General features: G+C 38.6%; 1 protein-coding gene across 46 annotated transcripts in view; it reads left to right on the top strand.

The window, feature by feature from the left end:
• The window catches only part of CELF1 (CUGBP Elav-like family member 1), a 57,026-nt gene that overhangs the window by 22,106 nt on the left and 17,004 nt on the right, over window positions 1-17,916 (top strand). For 10 of the 46 annotated variants that reach the window (XM_085548776.1, XM_015864429.3, XM_015864433.3 and 7 more), the window contains 11 exons: window positions 2,811-2,998; window positions 3,580-3,662; window positions 4,039-4,087; window positions 5,878-6,012; window positions 6,181-6,260; window positions 6,592-6,753; window positions 8,117-8,198; window positions 10,991-11,119; window positions 16,345-16,458; window positions 16,625-16,810; window positions 17,628-17,771. In XM_085548776.1, coding sequence (XP_085404902.1) covers window positions 2,821-2,998; window positions 3,580-3,662; window positions 4,039-4,087; window positions 5,878-6,012; window positions 6,181-6,260; window positions 6,592-6,753; window positions 8,117-8,198; window positions 10,991-11,119; window positions 16,345-16,458; window positions 16,625-16,810; window positions 17,628-17,771 — 1,342 coding nt within the window. In that variant the 5' untranslated portion in view covers window positions 2,811-2,820. Of the gene's footprint in view, window positions 1-558; window positions 701-2,810; window positions 2,999-3,579; window positions 3,663-4,038; window positions 4,088-5,877; window positions 6,013-6,180; window positions 6,261-6,591; window positions 6,754-8,116; window positions 8,199-10,990; window positions 11,120-16,344; window positions 16,459-16,624; window positions 16,811-17,627; window positions 17,772-17,916 lie in introns of those variants that run through there. The other 36 variants (XM_085548761.1, XM_085548774.1, XM_085548784.1 and 33 more) reach the window with 10 other exon arrangements.

A 17,916-nucleotide genomic window follows, 5' to 3' on the forward strand; every position in this document is an offset into this window, starting at 1 on the left:
TCAGTTCTAGTTTCTTTGGTAGATTCAGATTTGTCTCCATGAAAGTTAGGAGTGTGTCAGAATTGGCACAAGGTGGAAAGAACAAGGTCGTTAATCAGACACCGAAAAAGTTTGTGCTGAAGGAACCTTTGGACTACACTTAACAAATTGTCTGCTTTAATACTGGTGACATGGGGAACTGTCTGTGTCTCAAGGTCTTGGACTGCCATGTTGGGAGGCAAGGAGTTAGTTGGGGGTGGAAAAACTGGAGTTTGTATTCTTTCTGCTCTGTTACCCACTGCTATCTTCATGGATCTGACACTCTGTTTATCTGACAGTGCGCTCAGTACTGCTTCGCCAGGGAAAATTGCACAAAACAAGCCCAGTGCATCAGCATTTTCATTGTGTATTGAGCTGAGCCTCCCTTCACATGGTCACATCCCCTTTTTAATCTGGGATTCCATGTCCCTTTCCCAGTCCAGCCTGTTTCTGTGGTGTCTATTGCTGGTCTCCCTGAGCTTCTGTTTCTGTGGTTTGAGTGTTTTTTGTGTGGCCGAGTGTTAAGACCTGCAGGACTTTTGGAAGTGGAGTTGTTGAGGGGTTAGGCAATATACTGTGTTAGTGTTAGTAGTTTGTGACGGACTGAGGTGATGGCTGCGTTCAAGTTGGATTTCCTCCCAGAGATGATGGTGGACCATTGCTCCTTGAATGCTAGCCCTGTGTAAGTATTGTGTGTTCATGTCTAAGCTCGTAACCAAAGTGATAGTTGAAATTGCTGTCTCTGGAAGCCACTGCTGTCTAATACATTCCCTTGTGATGGTGGGAAAAGAGGGATAGGAGGGTCTGAAGGTCTGAAATTTGTGGAGAAACAATACCAGGCATGAAGAGTGGACACTGGGTTCTGGATGAGCTGGGAGGTATTAAAAAAAAACCCAAAACACGATTGTTTCTTAGGAAAAGGAATGAGAAGGAGTAAAGCTATTTGGTCGTACTGTTTACAGTATGCAAGAGGTGCTGATATTATAGAATCAGTTATTGAAATGAGTTGTTGTGTGAACATTTCCATTTCTCTCCCATTGATGATTGCAGACTCTACCTTTTAATCGGGAATGAAAGATTCTGTGAAATAGTGTTAAAGTCTCATGAAAGTTGCTCGGTGAGCAGGAGGTGGGCTGTGCTCTTAGAACCACTCATGGGAAAGAATGTGGGGCTGAAAACTGTTACTGGAGGAGGTTAAGTGATTTCTGGTTCTCAATCGAATTGAAAAAGCATGGAATCTACATCTTTGTGTACGGTATTCTTTACTTTGGATATTTGAAGAGATATACCAGCCCTATAGAAAGGTTGGATAGTAGAAGATTTTGTGATTATTCACATCCCTTCTGGTAAGAAGTTCCTGAGGGTCTGTTGATACTGCTGGGAAATTATAACAGCAGTTCTTTATCAGGCTCTGGACTGCAGAATATTGAGAGGAAATAATAACTAAATGTTGCCTCCTTTTGAATTTTTTTGGAAAAATCTGTTGAGAGAGGAGTCTGATGCATATGAGCAGTGGAACACAATCTTTAAAAGGGCAAAAGGCAGAAGTGAAGGGAGCTGAGTACCCTGGAAGGTGGACACTTGTGTCCTTCAACAAAGGGTTTGGGGGCCAGCAGGGAATCAATGCATGGTTACTGTTGTCCTCCCCATGTCCTTTCTAGATTATGCAGGGGTTGGTCAGCAATTTTGGCCTGCTAATCACTGTAGCTACAATAGAATGCCATTATAGTCTTCCACAGAGGTAGATCCTGTGGTATACCAGACTTACTACCAAAAACAAGACCTCACCTTGCACTCAGCAGGCAATGAGAAGGTAGTTCCGAAAGCAGTGTGTAGCTTGCAACTAGCTGAATGGAGTACAGTGCAGTTCTATTAACAGGCTGTAAACAGTATTCATATGGCTAGTAGTGTTACATTCATACATGTGGTGCCTTGAAGCCTTTTGAGGAACCCCATACTCAAAACATCTGTGTTATGGTCTAATAAATGTCTCTTTCCCTGTTTTAGCAGCCTCCTGTTAGTCAGCTTGATTTACTCTGGAACTAAGATTGTTCAGGCCCAACCTGTTCATCTGTACTGCGTTTTTCTTTCTTTTTTTCTTTTTTTTTTCTTTTTTCTTTTTTGCCAAGTATTGTTCAAAGCTGCCTAGTTTGACAAAGCTGCTGTGTTGAAAACCTTTAATGAGGCTTCTCTTCGGTTCAGTTGTGTTTTTTCTGTTTTAAGTTATTTATTCACTCTGAGAAATAGTTACAGACAGTCATACTTAAACATACACAAAATATCCTCTTAATTTTCCGTAGTTGTTAATAAATACAGTAACTTGTGGGTCAGATGAGTCTGTGTTTCTTTCTTATGTGGTGTTTTCTGTAAAATGTTGAAGTTAAATTAATGGTATTTTTCCAGTCCTCTCTACAGATGTGAAAAGCAGATGTTGACTACATTATAAGAGTAAAGTTTAGGTGAAGTTTTAAACAATCATTTAAAGAGAGTATGTGGTTTCCAAGTATGTTGCTTGCCAGTGAGTGCAAGTAATAATAATTCTTTTCTGAATGTGTGATTGTGTGTGTGTGTGTGTGTGTGTGTGTGTGTGTGTGTATATATATATATATATATAATTTGCATTTACTGGCAAGCAATGTACATATCTATGTATATGGCGTATACATGTAAATATATGCATATTGATGTAAAAATGATTTAAAACTCACCGTAAGCATACTGCTTCCAACTGCAATAACATCTAGACTTTGTGGCAAGCTAAGTAACAGAAATTCCTCATTGAATTTTCACAGCTCAAAGAAAATGAATGGTACACTGGATCACCCAGATCAACCTGATCTAGATGCTATCAAGATGTTTGTGGGTCAGGTCCCACGGAGCTGGTGTGAGAAAGATCTAAGAGAACTTTTTGAACAGTATGGTGCTGTCTATGAAATCAATGTCTTGCGAGACCGGAGCCAAAACCCTCCTCAAAGCAAAGGTGAGAACTGTACTTCTCATATGAAACTAGAGTACTCGGCTGCTTTTACAGTGTTCCAGTCTTACCAGTTTGTTTGGGGGTTTATGAAGAGTATAGATTATGAATGCTGAGCAGAGCCACTAATAAATATTGTGTTGCTCTGGAGCATTGCTATAATGTTACAGGATGGCCACAATGTTGCTAGAAGTGTCACTGTTTCAAACAAAATACAAAACTTAGTGTGTGCAGTTGCTGTGAACCTGGATTTGTAATTCAGAAACATGCAATATTGTCTTGCCAGTGAAACTAGGTGGAAGTTCTGGATACTACCAAATAATTGAGTTTAGAAATGAAATTAGCCAAGAGTTATTTGCTAGGTGTGTCTAAATGATTTTTTTAATGGCAAGCTAGTGGCATTGAGTCAGTTTTAATTACACTTAGGAATCTTTTTCTCAACAGTTAGAATCTGTGATAAATACCTTTTTCAGTATTTAGCTTCTTTTGCTTGTTATTGGAAGAGTAGAAGTGGGACACGTAATTTCTCTACAGCAGGTCAGGATTCATAGTGTTCTCCTTTGCTTAGCATTTTGTTTCGATTGCAGGGTGCTGTTTTGTTACATTTTATACCCGTAAAGCTGCACTAGAAGCACAGAACGCTCTTCACAACATGAAGATTCTCCCAGGGGTAAGAGAAGAGAGATGCTCCCTTCAAAGCTCTGCCTTGTCTTTCTGATCTCTGACACCACAGATATAAAAGCATACATTATCTTGCTCTGAAGTCCTGTTTTAAGGGAACTATTAGAATTAGAAATATCACGTAATTGGAATGATAATAGATATGGTAGTGAGTGGGTAGACATGCCTTGTGTAATAATAATTTCTAAGGAGGAATGATGGTATATAATCAGGAAAAGATTTTTCTTCCAGATGCTTATATACTGTTATATGTGCCCTTCTGTTGAGGCAGTATAGGCTACAAACTCATTCGTTCACCATTGTTGTGGGAATCATCTAGCATGAAGTGAATGCATTTATGATTAAATAATCTGTTTGCATTTCAGATGCACCATCCTATCCAGATGAAACCAGCTGATAGTGAAAAGAATAATGGTAAGCTTTACTAAAATGTGAATTTTGTGGCATCATGTATTTCAACTGGGAAACTTCAAGATTTTCCTTGTGTTGAACAGCTTCTGACAGTCATCTTGCACTGGGGTTTGGGTTATTTATTTTTTTAAACAAATGATTTCAATACAGTAGGTAGTGTAAATGAGGTCTCTAGAATTTCATGACTAAGTATCTACCACTGTTGCTGTTCACTGGAAAAAAACACGGTGTTGGTTAGGGAAACATCCAGTGCGTTCTTGGTTGAACTAAGGTGGTTGAAATTTAGAAATGCTTTTCAGGTGCTTAACTGATTTGAAAGCCTGTTGTGGCTGGAGTGGGAGTCAGCGCTTCAGCAGAGAAAATACTGTGAATGTACTCCTGCACATTGACCATTTCAGACATTTACATCTAGCACTGAGTAAAATGATCATTTATCCATGTGTGTTTATATGAGTTTATGCATACACAGACACATACACACACAGATATGTGTTTCCTGGGAAAATAATGGAAAGGGCTGGGGGAGGAGGGGGAGGGGTGGAGAAGTGTACTTAGTGGTGTTCTAGGGTAGCAGTTCTGAGGCTATTATATGATTATATGAATTTTAGTAAAAGATGTAGGTGAAAATATAAATATGAAGGCATCAGTTTAAAAAGTATTTTAACTTGCCGTTCACAAAAGGAATTCTGGATCTCTTGAGCTAAAAATGGACTATATTAAGGATCTGAAAGCAGCTTTGTGCTCCACGAGTTTAACAGTGAATTGGGTGCAACTTTTAAAATTTAATGGTTAGTTGAAGCCCTGCCAGCTGGAATGGCTTGGAATTTTTCTCTCCAACTCCAGGGAAGACTCAGCAGATAAATTGCCTCTCACTGCGATGCTAAATAAAGGACTTTTTTGTCTTGAAGCTTCAAATTGTGCTACAGCATTTGTCATATTATAGTGCTGAATGTTTTATTTGAAAACTGTTTTATTTGTCCAGATGGCATTCTGAGTATAATTTCCTCATTCACTTACAAGTTTGTAACAGGTGACTGGCACCTTCATATCCGTAGAATGAGAGGTATAAAGTTCTGACATCAATAGCCACAAACTGACAAATGAGAATAAATGTTTGTCTCTGCACCATTTATCTTAAAGTAGTCTGCACTGAAAGTTTTCCTTGAATTCTAATATACTTGGTAGCATGGGCATTTTCAGGTAATATATGGTAACAGGCAGCTCAGATATGAGTTGTCATTTTCATGCTTTTGGTAAAGATCTGAACGGATTAATATGAAACAACTAAAATAATTACTTTTGCTTCCACTGTTGGCAAGAGCATAAGGAAATAGGCAGAACTTGATTCATATGATCGACATGAGAGGGTAATTTAATAGTCTTGAAAGAAGCCTTCTGCAACTAACATGCTTGTTTAGATACAGGTGAGGTGTGTTGGCAGTCTAGAATGAAGAGATGAGAAACGGTGAATATAGTCCACTGAAATGCACACAACTCTTGCTCACCAGGCGATGAATGTAGGAGGTACAGGGGGATGTGCTGAATGCAACATTTATTTATTTTCACTTCTTGCAGCTCAGTAAAATGTAGAACAAGGACCTGTCTGGTTCACTGAGATATCTAAAATCAATCTTCTTAACACAAAAAGATCCTATTGTTAGGAATCTGGTTTTGACAAGCAGCCCCTCAAATTAGAGGGGATGTGATTCTGCAGTTGATGGAGGAAAATTTGAGAAAATAAGATCTAGTAAGTGCATACTTGCTGGTAATACTCTTGTCCTTTGATTTCTTAGCAGTAGAAGATAGGAAGTTGTTTATTGGAATGATATCGAAGAAGTGCAATGAAAATGATATCCGAGTGATGTTCTCCCCCTTTGGGCAGATTGAAGAATGCAGGATATTACGGGGCCCAGATGGGCTGAGCCGAGGTAAGCAGGAAACTGTCTGACTGTTCTCTGCTGTTTGCTGCTCTTTGCACCTCAGGGTGGCGTTTCAGTTATTTCTGTGATTTTTCCAATAGCCATTTTCATTGCTTTCTTTCTCCTAGAAATGCATATATAGTGAATGACCTGGTTCCTTTTGTGTTCTTTCCCCAGGTTGTGCATTTGTGACTTTTACAACAAGAGCCATGGCGCAAACAGCAATCAAAGCAATGCACCAAGCACAAACCATGGAGGTAAGTCAAGTTAGTGAATGTCAAGAGAGGATGCAATTTGTCAGACAGTCACTGTGGAGTTTAGGGGACTAGAGAAGATAAGTACATAAATACTGCTTCTGGGCTTTTGTGTTCTGGGCTTTTGTGTTTGCTTATGCTTTAAGGACTCAAGAAACCTCACCTGCAGAGAAAATAAAAGAATACAGAATAGAATAAAAAACAATTGAGGTATTAAATGTATTGTTTGATTACGTATGTTTGGGGAGGGTATCAGAAATGTTTCCAATGGCTGGGTCTTAATACAGTAGTTTTGTGATGGTAAGTATGTAATTGTTTCAATTGCTATTTGCAGGGTTGCTCTTCTCCCATTGTGGTAAAATTTGCAGACACGCAGAAGGACAAAGAGCAGAAACGAATTGCTCAGCAACTCCAGCAACAAATGCAACAGATCAGTGCTGCTTCTGTATGGGGAAACCTGGCTGGACTCAACACGCTTGGACCGCAATACTTAGCAGTGAGTTTCTGACCTGGTTTCTTTTCACGTCTTTGTAGCTTGGTGTCTGATTGTCTTTTGGTGTTTGATGGATTCTGAAGGCTCCTTATAGGCAGGAATAGGGCTCTCATCACCCCCACATGGTGGATGAGGAATCTGGATTACAAGGGAATTGTCATTTCCTAACAGCTAGTCAGGATGCATTTAAGTGAATATTTCACCCCGAGTTTCTGAAGTAGTAAGCACTGAAACTTTTTGTTTTCTTATTATGTATAGAATGACTTTGCATAGGGAAGATTTTCTTCATATATTATGGGCACTGTGTTTATCCATCTAAATATTCTTTCATGTCTTTTGTGACATAATGATGGCGTAATTCTTGTATTCTTCCATTGTTCATCATGGAGCATTTATTTCTGTCATCCTTTTCCAGTGAAACATAGAATAGTGCTTGGTGCTGTGCAGATAGAAAAGCTGATCAGGTGGAAGGATCAAGCAGCTCAGTGCACAATTAAAAAAAAAACAAAAACCACCAGCAAATAGAGAGAAACTGTTCTCTCCCTTGTGACAGTGATACAACAGAGTGCAGTCTGCTGTTTGTCACTGGTTTCAGTTTTACTGGGTACTTGAAGGGTGAATTTTTCATAAACTAATGTGCTCTGGGTTGTTAGAGTAGTTATGAGAACTGCTTTCATGCAATATTAAGATCCAGGGAGCAGAAAAGGAAAACTTCATCTCATTCTTGACATGCTGTACTATTGAAGTTGAGATGTTCTCTTATTACTCCTGTAGTTGGTAGATTGGGATTTTTTAAAACAGTACATAGGAAATGGAGAAAGGAATAGGAAATCTTCCTAAATAGCTTCCTAGCTAGGACTTGAAATTTCTTTGATGGGTGCTGTGCTTAAGGAATATGAAAGAGATCCTCTCTCACAGTGGCTCTTTGATTTTGGCATGCCATTTGTCCTGTGTGGGTGATGTTAGCTGTAAAGTCTGACGTGAGGTAGTATATCCTTACACTTGGCAGTCCTGCCTGAGGTACTTTGAAAAGGAGCTTTCTTGTTACTGAGTCTCAGTACTGATTTGTCTGTGCATTAGATAGAAAGTTCGCTTCAGCTAGTATATTGACTGTGCTGAGCGTGAAAAGCATTGTGCTATTGCTTCGGCTGCAACATAATGCATGGGCAATGCTGATTTTCACCATGGTGGTGTTCTGGCTGTGCTTTGTAAGAGGAATTTTTGATGCTCTTTGCTACGATGTGATGTGTGAGCAGTGGGAATTCCCTTTGTGACGGCACTCTGGCTGTGGTGTGGTGCAGTTTCTCCCAGAAGCGGAGCCAGCCCTCACTCTCACTCTTGTTTTGTTTTTTGGTGTAATGTCTAGCTTTATTTGCAGCTCCTTCAGCAAACAGCAGCAGCCTCATCTGGGAACCTGAACACGTTGAGCAGCCTCCACCCAATGGGAGGTGAGTTTTTTCACTGGAAGATAAATTTAGTACCAAAGCAAAGAGGAGGGAGGGTAGAGCCAGTAGTAGCCAGAAGTCTGTAGACATTGCATTGTAATAAGTAATACTGAGTTTACTGATCCTGCGGAATAATAGGAACCCTCTGCTATGAGTGTGGAAGTTCCCTCTTAATCTTAGTTAATCATTGTCCTGACCATAAGCTGTGGTATGCTACTCATCTCCCTTAACTCTGGCATTTGAAATTATAATCTCTTATGAAATAAAATAAAATAAAATAAAACTGTATGTATTTATTTTCATCAAAATAGATACATATTTGAAGCACTGTATTTTGAAATAAGCACTAGTGCGTGTGTTTCAGTTACAATGAACTTCTTAGGTCTCCTGTTTTAAATTCCTTGTTTTTAAGTACTTTGGAGTTGCAAATGCAGTGCTGATAGTGCTTTAAGCCAGTCCTTCGTTCTGTTTCTTTATTTTCTGTGTTTGAGTTAGTTGATTGCAGTATTCCTATGATGCAGAAATGCCAATTTAATAGATATGAGCCAGATTCTTAGCTATAAACTGCTGGTCAAAATTTTCACCAAGTACAGATGTGTGTTCTATAAGAGAGCATATTCAAAATAGTTTTAACTTCTTTCTTCCAGAGTTATGGAAATATTGTTAAAGCTTCGATATTGGGCAGAAAATTAATTTTCCCTTCCACCTTCATAGGGTTCAGAATAATAAAACCCCTGCTAGTAACTCCGTTTACCGCATTCTCTGAATGCTTTTTGTGGCAGGAAAAAAAGAAAAGCAGCATTACATAGTTTTGGTTTTAGTACTGAACATTTAAAGCTTTTAAAATGGCTTCCTTGAGTTGTTTGGTAATTAGCAATAGGCTATGACCTGTCTGTGCAAACACTGACCACGAGCAATTAAGTGGTCTGTATACATCTGACTTGTGTTGCACACCCATAAGTTTTGTGATGGTGATGTGTACAGATATGAGCATGGTGCCAGTTTTTCCCTCTTGCTTATGTATGAAGGCACATAGTAGTAAAGGAGAGAAACTAAAAGCAGTTCATGTTGTTACCATGGGGCTGCTGTGGAGGCCTAGCTAGATGAAATTGAATGTGAAGTTTTCAGGGTAATTTTGTCTTCACCATATAAAAAACACCTTAAAAGCATAATCCAGGCAAATAAGTAGTATGTTGCACGGTGTTCTGAATTTTCCAAGTCTAGTTCTACGCAGGGAGAATTTTATTTTCAAAGCTCCATTAATATCTTGATTACATTTCTTGAAATTGATAGAAAAATTAGCAGGTAATTAGATTCCAGTCTGCATTGGGCTTTATAGACTAAATTTAATCTTGACCCTATTGGAAAGCAGAAGGAAAAACAATGTGATGACAGGAGAGCAGGTGCGGTGTGTACATGCCAAACTGCTTCAGAAAGGAAGCAAGCTGCTCTGTTCTTCACTATCTCTAGCACTTGCAATTTTAACCCTCTGTAGCACAGTAACAGTGACAACAAAACTTAGGTTTTAGCTTAATATTTTTGTTACAATTGCATCTCAGAGAATATAAACGAAGTCAAGATCCTCTTGTTTTGAGCACTAAATACAATTAAAGATACGGACTCAGTCAGAAAGTTAAAACAAAATGAGTTTAAAAAAAGAAAAGGCTAAAGGTAGAATAAGCCACTAAGAAAATGAACAATTTATTCTGCATTGCCATTCACATCCTTATGTTGTCTGTTTGAATCCTTATTTGCAAAGCTGGGATTTTGACGTGTGTGCTTTGTCACCAAGTACTTACTCAGCATCCAAAAGACAAGGAACCACATCAACAAAGTTACATGAAAAGATGAGAAATCTGTTAGGATAGACAAATGTGGAGATGTGAAAGGGAAGATGAAGAAATGGAAGAATTGAGCTAGCTAACCTGGCTAAAATGCAGGAGTCTTTAGAACAGGATCAGTGTGTATGATAATACAGTGACAAGAAAGATGGCAAATTAATGTCAATACTGACTGGATCATTCAATCAAAAAATTATAACTCAAACTGAAGGTGAGTCAGGTATGTAAATGTCTGAAGAAAGTTCATCAAGGCATCTTCCTCTCACTTGAGTGTTCCTGGCTTATTACCCACAACATGCTTAATGTTTTCTGTTTTCTTTACCACTTCTGTTTGACTGGCTGACTAGTCTGTGTATAGAGTGGTTGGTCTTGTGGTTAGGAGTTGCCACTTAACCTTGTCTCACAGTTGACTGCTGCTTCTTGGCTGCCAAGGAGGCCAGACAAAGCAATTTGATGTTCAGCTGATTACAGGTTAAAGGTATGACATTGGCCACTGTGTTATATAGATCTTAAAAGAATTCTGCAGTTGTTGCTGTTCCCATGTAAAGAGAGTAGAGGGATTTAAGATGAGATTATTAGCCTGGTGTCTAGACAGGTTCTCTGGCTTGCAGATCTATTCGATCAAACCGCAGCTTAACTCTCTGGAGCAGTTAAAATCTATGCTTTTGTGACTGGACTGCATAACACTGCTTGAAAATGTCTGTGCACTGGAATTTGCATCTGAGATCATGGTCTTTTAAGGAGAATCATTTTTATGTACAAAATATGTTTCTTTTTAGTTGTAACAAAGAATCATAGGGTTGAATAGATCAGTAACTAGTACTGAAGTCTGATGTTCTTAAGCTCCTTCCCATTATTGCCTACCCTATTATGATGTACTGAGGCTGGTGGATCTTAGGCTTGGATGATGGTGACTATTGTAGGGGAAACTGTATATTCTTCAATGTGTTGCAGGACTGAATGCGATGCAGTTACAGAACCTAGCTGCGTTAGCAGCTGCAGCCAGTGCAGCTCAGAATACACCAAGTGGCACCGCTGCACTCACCTCCTCCAGCAGTCCCCTGAGTGTGCTCACCAGCTCAGGTAAGAGACTGCCTATGCCATGGTGTGCCATGGTGTGTTATGACATGGGTTGCCTTGGGGAGTCATTTCAGGATGGATGTCAACTATTTTGTCTATCTCTGTTACTGTTGTGTTGATAGAGACCTTTAATTGATTTTAATGTTTTCAATAGATAAGAGTTCTACCTGCAGATTCACTGGCATTTGCTTAGGGTACATATATCTTTGCCACCAGCAAAGGCGCTTTTTTTTTTTTTTAACCTGCTCTGTTTCTTCTTCCAAATGGCCAGTTTAATTTAATGTAAAAAAGAGTTTTGAAATGGTCATGAAGCAGAAGGGTAGGTGACCTCTTTCCAGTCGTTTTGCTAGAGTCTCATCTCATATTTAGCTTAGCTGTGAATTTAGGCAGATACTGCAGCAAGTGTACCCTGTTCCTGCAGACATGGAGACAGAAGATGCTTTCAACATGAAGTAATGCACTAGAAATGTCCACTTTATGTTTCTCTGGCATTAGTGAAGAAAATACCACAGCTGCCTCATAGAAGCAGAACATGCAGATCTCTAGCACATGGGGGTTATTCTTTGAACTGCCCCAGGCGGCTTTTTGTATTGCCTAGGAGTGCTATAGAGCAAGACTAAGCGTCTGTAAGAAACAGCTGTTTAGAAAACTATGTGTCACTTGATCAGGAGTTAAACTGTGGGTACTTTTCTACCTGAGGGAGAATTCAGCTCAGAGCATTCTGTTGTTATACATAAAAACTTTGTGGTCTGAAATCCTTCAAGGTAAAACTTCATCATTTATCTTGACTATCAGTTATGGTATCCTATTGTATAGTATTTCAAAACAAACAAAACTCCCACAGAGCTGAGGCTATAGAATAACTACATTTACAATCTATTACTGCTGCTTTGGCAAAGAGAAACAATGGAAGTAAATGTGACTGTGAATTTCTCTCCCATGTTTCTTCATGGAGTGCAGTGGCAGAGCAGGAATTGTGAGTTTAATTAGTGTTTAGATCTAAGCTTCCGTTGTTTGCTTTGTCATCCGCTAACTGGAACTGTTTTTTTTCTATCTTTTGAGGTAGGGAACATGACTGACAGGTTGTGAAGTTAAAATGCTGTACATGTTAGAAAAGGGAGAACCAGCTTCTTAGAAGTGTAAAGCAAAAAGAACAAGAAGAGTGGACACAATAGCAGTAAATTCTGACTGGCTGTAAAAGGGGGAGAAAAAATTGTGGAGAAAGTGATCAAGCACAAGAATCAGGTGCTATAGAGGGGCTGTGGAATCTCCGTCATTTTAGAGATTCAGAATTCCATTGAAAAAGGCTGTGAACAGATCTCCCTAAATCGGAGAACATACCAGCTTTGAGCTGAGCTGGACTATATAATCCACAAAGTTCCCTTCCAACTGAAATGATGCGTGATTGTATGATTCTTTGAGATTGCTTACTCCTCTGTGTATTTTAGCTATCCCACCGCTCTCTACCTTAGAGATACACATCTTAGGACTATGTACCTGTGATCAGTGACACTGGTGGAGAAGCTGAGGGTGAGGAACAACAGTCCAATTTCAATCACCAGCTGTGCTGAGCCCGAGCGAGTTTCTGATGGCCAATCACATACAAAAATTACTGTGCATCTACAATGAAGTAATCATGGTGTGTCATTTGAGTTAATATTCTATACAGACAGATTAGTTTATTGTTCACAAGCTTCTAACAATTAGCAGTCAGTAAGTTCTTAAAACAGAATTTCAAATATAATTTAAAAGAATAGAGGTTATCTTTCATTAAAAAAAAAAAAAATCTAAAAATAATTCTGGAGTGAAATGGTCTATATGTAGCCACTGACCAAACAAAATCAGTTTAAGGGTTTTTCCTTATACATTTCACATTTAAAACCGTACTTGAATGGAAAAGAAAGCCTTGGTGTATATACACAGCATTCAGTCTCATATTTCTCATAATTACAAAGCATGCTAGCTCTTCAGTCTGAACTATCATCACTTTTAAAACCTAACTTGGTATTGTCTTTGGATTAATACTTATATGTGCATGCACACTGTATTTTCATAGAGCACTGTTAGACTCAGCATTCAGTGCATCCTTTCTGGATTGTACCTAGACCTTAAACACTCTGAATATAGCTGTTCAGTTCCATGTGTTTGTAAATGTCTTCCTTGTCTGTGTGGGACATATGGCAACATCTACTGTGATAACCTCTTAAACCTAACTACAGATGAGATGACTACCAGCTTGACTCCTGTCCATCTGTCATGCAAATGTTCGCCTAATGCTTATTTGGCCATCTCTCCCAGACTGTCTTCAGATTGCATAAGTGGTGGAAAAATCCAGACAGCAATTATGGGGTGTTTCCTTTTGGTTTTCTTTTATCTGCACTGATACCTTTTGTGTGTTGGAAAAGGTGGAAGTCTACATGATGCAATCTTTTGACTAAACGTAGGTTGTATGTCACTGTGGTTGAACTCAGAAGTGTTATGCATTCAGCTTTGTAATAAAGCAGCTACCAGAGCTACCATTTGGAACTGAATGTACCGCTGCTGTGTCTACCTATGGGTAGTCCAGATTACAGAGGCTGGAGCCTTAGATAAAAAACTGTTTGTGTAAAGTATGCTGGATGACTGAACTGGAACAGACTTGCTCTCTACTGGAAAGCATCAGCAAAGTCTCTTAGTTTACACACCTTCGTAAGCTGGTTGTCCTAGTTCTGTTATCTTCGCTTGCTATTCTTAACTACCTGCTAAAAATTTCTGGGAAAAAAAAAAAAATCAGTTAGTAATCTCATGGTTAGCTGTTTTAGCCAGGTGTAATTCAGTACATTGATCCAAGAGTATTTAACTTGAGTAGTAAGCAAGAAGGAAGAAACGCAACAAGAGGAATAAAAAAAAAAATGTTAAGAATTAGGAATGGACTAAAGCACATATATAAACTTATATTGTTTTTCCATCCCTCGTGCTGTGGATTGTTTTTCCAATCTAAAACAATATATGAAAACTAGAAAAACAGAAGAAGAGAGAGTATGAGTAGGGATGGAACTCCTTTCCTAGTCATAGCAACTGGAGTCTGTGAAATAGAGGACTGATGTTGGAGGAGGATATGATAGAAGTCTAACAAATATATTGGTGGCATGAAATAGATGAACAGGGAGATGAATAAAGAGACTGGTCATTAGATGTTCTGGTGCAAGAATCGCAGGATAACAAATGAAGTTCTGAACTTCTTTGATTTCTTTGTGCGATGCATGTTTAGGTGGCAGAACTCAGAACCTTAGAACACAATGGTGTTTAACAAACAAACAAAAAAAGTTCAAAATGCACTATAATTGATGAATGAAAATCATGACTTAAATACAAAGACATTGCCCTCAGCTGAACAGCTCTTAATGCTGCAGACTGCTGGAACAGTACCTAGGAAGTACTGTTTTGTAATTGCTGTGTGTATTTGCTGTACTATTGTTTTATGTGCCTTTAGTCACCATTACAACTGGAGCACTGACTCTGAACAACAATTCCTGTATATACATGATGAAGAAAATATGTTGTATTTTCTTCTTGTTCTTATTACCAGCTACATTCATCTTTTAAAGCATTTCTTATTTGCGTAAGCGGATGTTTGTTAAGCCAGCTAAACCAAACTAAATGTGTTTATCTTTTTGCAGTGGTTTAGATGAATGGATTTAAAATCACAACCTTTTTTGAAGTTGTGAAGGATCCATTCTGTCTTTTACTTTGCTCTCAAGCCTTGGCTTCATTCTTTCATTCCCATGCCACTACTTTTTTATTTCTCTTAAAATGGTGTTCTCATCTGTCAAATAAAGTGTCTGCTTGAATTATGGAGATTAGCAATGAAGTGTTGCAAAGAACAAGTGATACTCTAAAATCAAGGCAGCTGTATTATTTCTGAATATTGGCTTTTATTCAGATAGCTGTGCTGTTTTTCTACTGACTTGAGAATTACTGTAACCTGTTCTCTGTATTTTTTTTACGATGTTTAAAATGTTACTGATAGTAAGATGAAAAGCATCTCCTTTTCTTTGGAGTAAGCGACTTGAAATATTGTTAGGGACGTTTTGATGCAAAGAATGTTTGTCTAAAACTTTTCCCAGAGCAAGTTTGTCCCTTCCTCTGTCAGTACAAAAACTGAACTGCATCCAGAGTACGGCTCCTGGGTTCTTCTGCAGCTTTTGTTAGGTACAAGAGCACACTTTTGCCCTGACTTGTAAGATGAGTGCTGCATTCTGTTTGATTACCACATTCCATGTTTCACACCAGCAGAGATGTGGTGCCACCTGTATAAAATGATGAATATGAAATGTATGTGAATCTACTTGAAAGATGTGAACAATTCAAAGTTTTAATGGATATATACAGCACAGTGAGAATTAAAAAAAAAACAAAAAAAATGAGAAGGAAAGTGAAAATGCCTGAATTTCAGTTCTTCTGTTACCCATTTGATGTGACATAAATTCCTCTTGAAAGACTACAAGATGCCTCTGCAGCACCAGCTTTCAGTTGTAACTCTTACCTGTTACAGAATTTAGCAGGACATTTCAGCTGTCAGTCTGCTAGGGACTGTATCTGTGTAGACATTACTTGCTGAGGTAAAAATGGTTGAAGGTGTTAGTGGTGCAGTCAATAGGGGATAAGGTTGTATTTTAGATTTCTGTTCCAGTCCTTTTCTTGGCCATAGTCCCAGCTGCTGCAGTACAGGTTTTAGTGGAAAATTATTTCATGTGTCTGGGCGTCTGCTGTTCCTGCTTTGGCTATGTTGGAAAACCATATGTTCAGTTTCACTGGTGCTTTCTTCTATGTTCCTAATATCCGTGATTTTGGTCATCTTCACCTTGTGTGGTTTTTCAAGGATTCATGTTAATCTGTAGCAAATCTTAGTCACTTCTTGGAGTAGTAATAGCTTTTGCTGCTAGTCACTTTGATTGAGATACAAAGTATACATGTGGCTCATAAATTGATTGAATCTCAGATGTCTTAAATGTCATTAAATTGTTACTGCTGCAAAAAATAGAAGTTATAGTGTAGGAAGTTTTAAAAATGCAAAGAGTTTTGGTACAAGATCAATCAAGTTTTATGCATTTGAAGTGTTTTTGACAGTCTATTCTGTTGCCTTGGTTTGTTCCATACTAGCTTTTCCTGCAGAGATGATTTAATGGAGAAGCTGAATTATCACAATGAAAAGGTATTGTTTGAAGTTAATTATCTTATTTTAATAGCAGGTTCCTCACCTAGCTCCAGTAGCAGCTCCTCTGTTAATCCCATGGCTTCTCTTGGAGCATTGCAGACACTGGCAGGGGCTACAGCAGGCCTGAATGTTAGCTCTCTAGCAGGTAAGCTGTGTGTTGTGGTGGACTGGGGAAGTAGCAGGTTATCATTTCTCAAGCTGTGCTAATTTTGTTTTTCCTGCTCCTTGCTTTTTTACAGTAGTGCAGAGTAATGAAATATTTGATCCAACTTAATGGCAGTACTCAGTCATCTTCACTTCTTTCTTTACAGGCATGGCAGCTTTAAATGGAGGACTTGGCAGTGGTGGTCTTTCAAATGGGACAGGTAGCACAATGGAAGCCCTCACGCAGGCTTATTCTGGAATCCAGCAATACGCTGCTGCTGCATTGCCCACACTCTATAACCAGAGTCTCTTAACACAGCAGAGTATTGGTGCAGCAGGAAGTCAAAAAGAAGGTAAGCAGAAAGTTACAAGCAACTTCAGAGGAGTTTTCAAAAGGGCGAGCCCAGCCCTTGCAGCTACCGTACAATGCAAATCTTTAATTTGGTGGTGTTGTTTAGAACAGTAGTTACTGAATAAACTGAAGGAAAGCCTGTGACGTCTCTACTAAGGACTTCATAAAGTTCTTTTTATATAGATATTTTCTCCTAGTATTTAACTTGCCTCAAATGCTTAGTAATAGTACTCCTCCAGTTTACTGGGGGAGTAGAGTGCATGAGTCTTCAGCCTAATATATCATATTTTAGAGAAAAAATATGGTGGTGTAGGGTGTTGTTGTCTTTATTTTGTTTTCAAGTCTTGGTTTCTTGGTATTTCTGAATGTGAAGTTCTTTGTCTTTCACCTCATCCTGCAGATCCTTACTGCTTGTTTCTTCGGTTCTCCACTCTTCAATTTCTGAATCAATGTAATATAGTATAAAATAAAGAATACAAGAGTCAGCTTTCAGCAGGATGTGGGGTGGTGTTCAGAAAATAATCTGTCAAATTACTTGTGGTCTTATTACTTACAGCTTCAGTTGAGATTTACCTTATTTCATTTGGCCAAAAGAAAGAGCTAGAATTATGTGAATGATCAGTCCCACCTAGCAAACAATCAAGTTGATGTATTCTGGAATCAAATACTCTTCAGAAGTGCATACAACAAATTTCATTGTTTTCCTCTAGAAGATCCAGCTAGAATGGTCTTTCAGCTCTTCTATTTTTTCTATAATGTAGGCTTATGTTCACTATTTATTTTCTTTTTCCTGAACTTATATTCTTGCTTATTTGAAGGTCCAGAGGGAGCCAATCTGTTTATCTACCATCTCCCCCAGGAGTTTGGGGATCAGGATCTGCTGCAGATGTTTATGCCATTTGGAAATGTTGTCTCTGCCAAGGTTTTCATTGATAAGCAGACCAATCTAAGCAAGTGTTTTGGTACGTTGGGTCTAACTGTTACCTGTAGACGCATGACTTCTTTCTAGTAATCTCTTTTTCCAGTATATTGTCCAGTTTAGCTTTTACGCCAAGTGATTTTTCCATATCTGTAAACTTAAACCTCAGCTCTTCCAGGTCTTAGCTG

The sequence above is a fragment of the Coturnix japonica genome, chromosome 5 (genome assembly GCF_054131305.1).
Source record: "Coturnix japonica strain WE chromosome 5, WE-NBRP24, whole genome shotgun sequence".
NCBI lineage: Eukaryota > Metazoa > Chordata > Aves > Galliformes > Phasianidae > Coturnix > Coturnix japonica.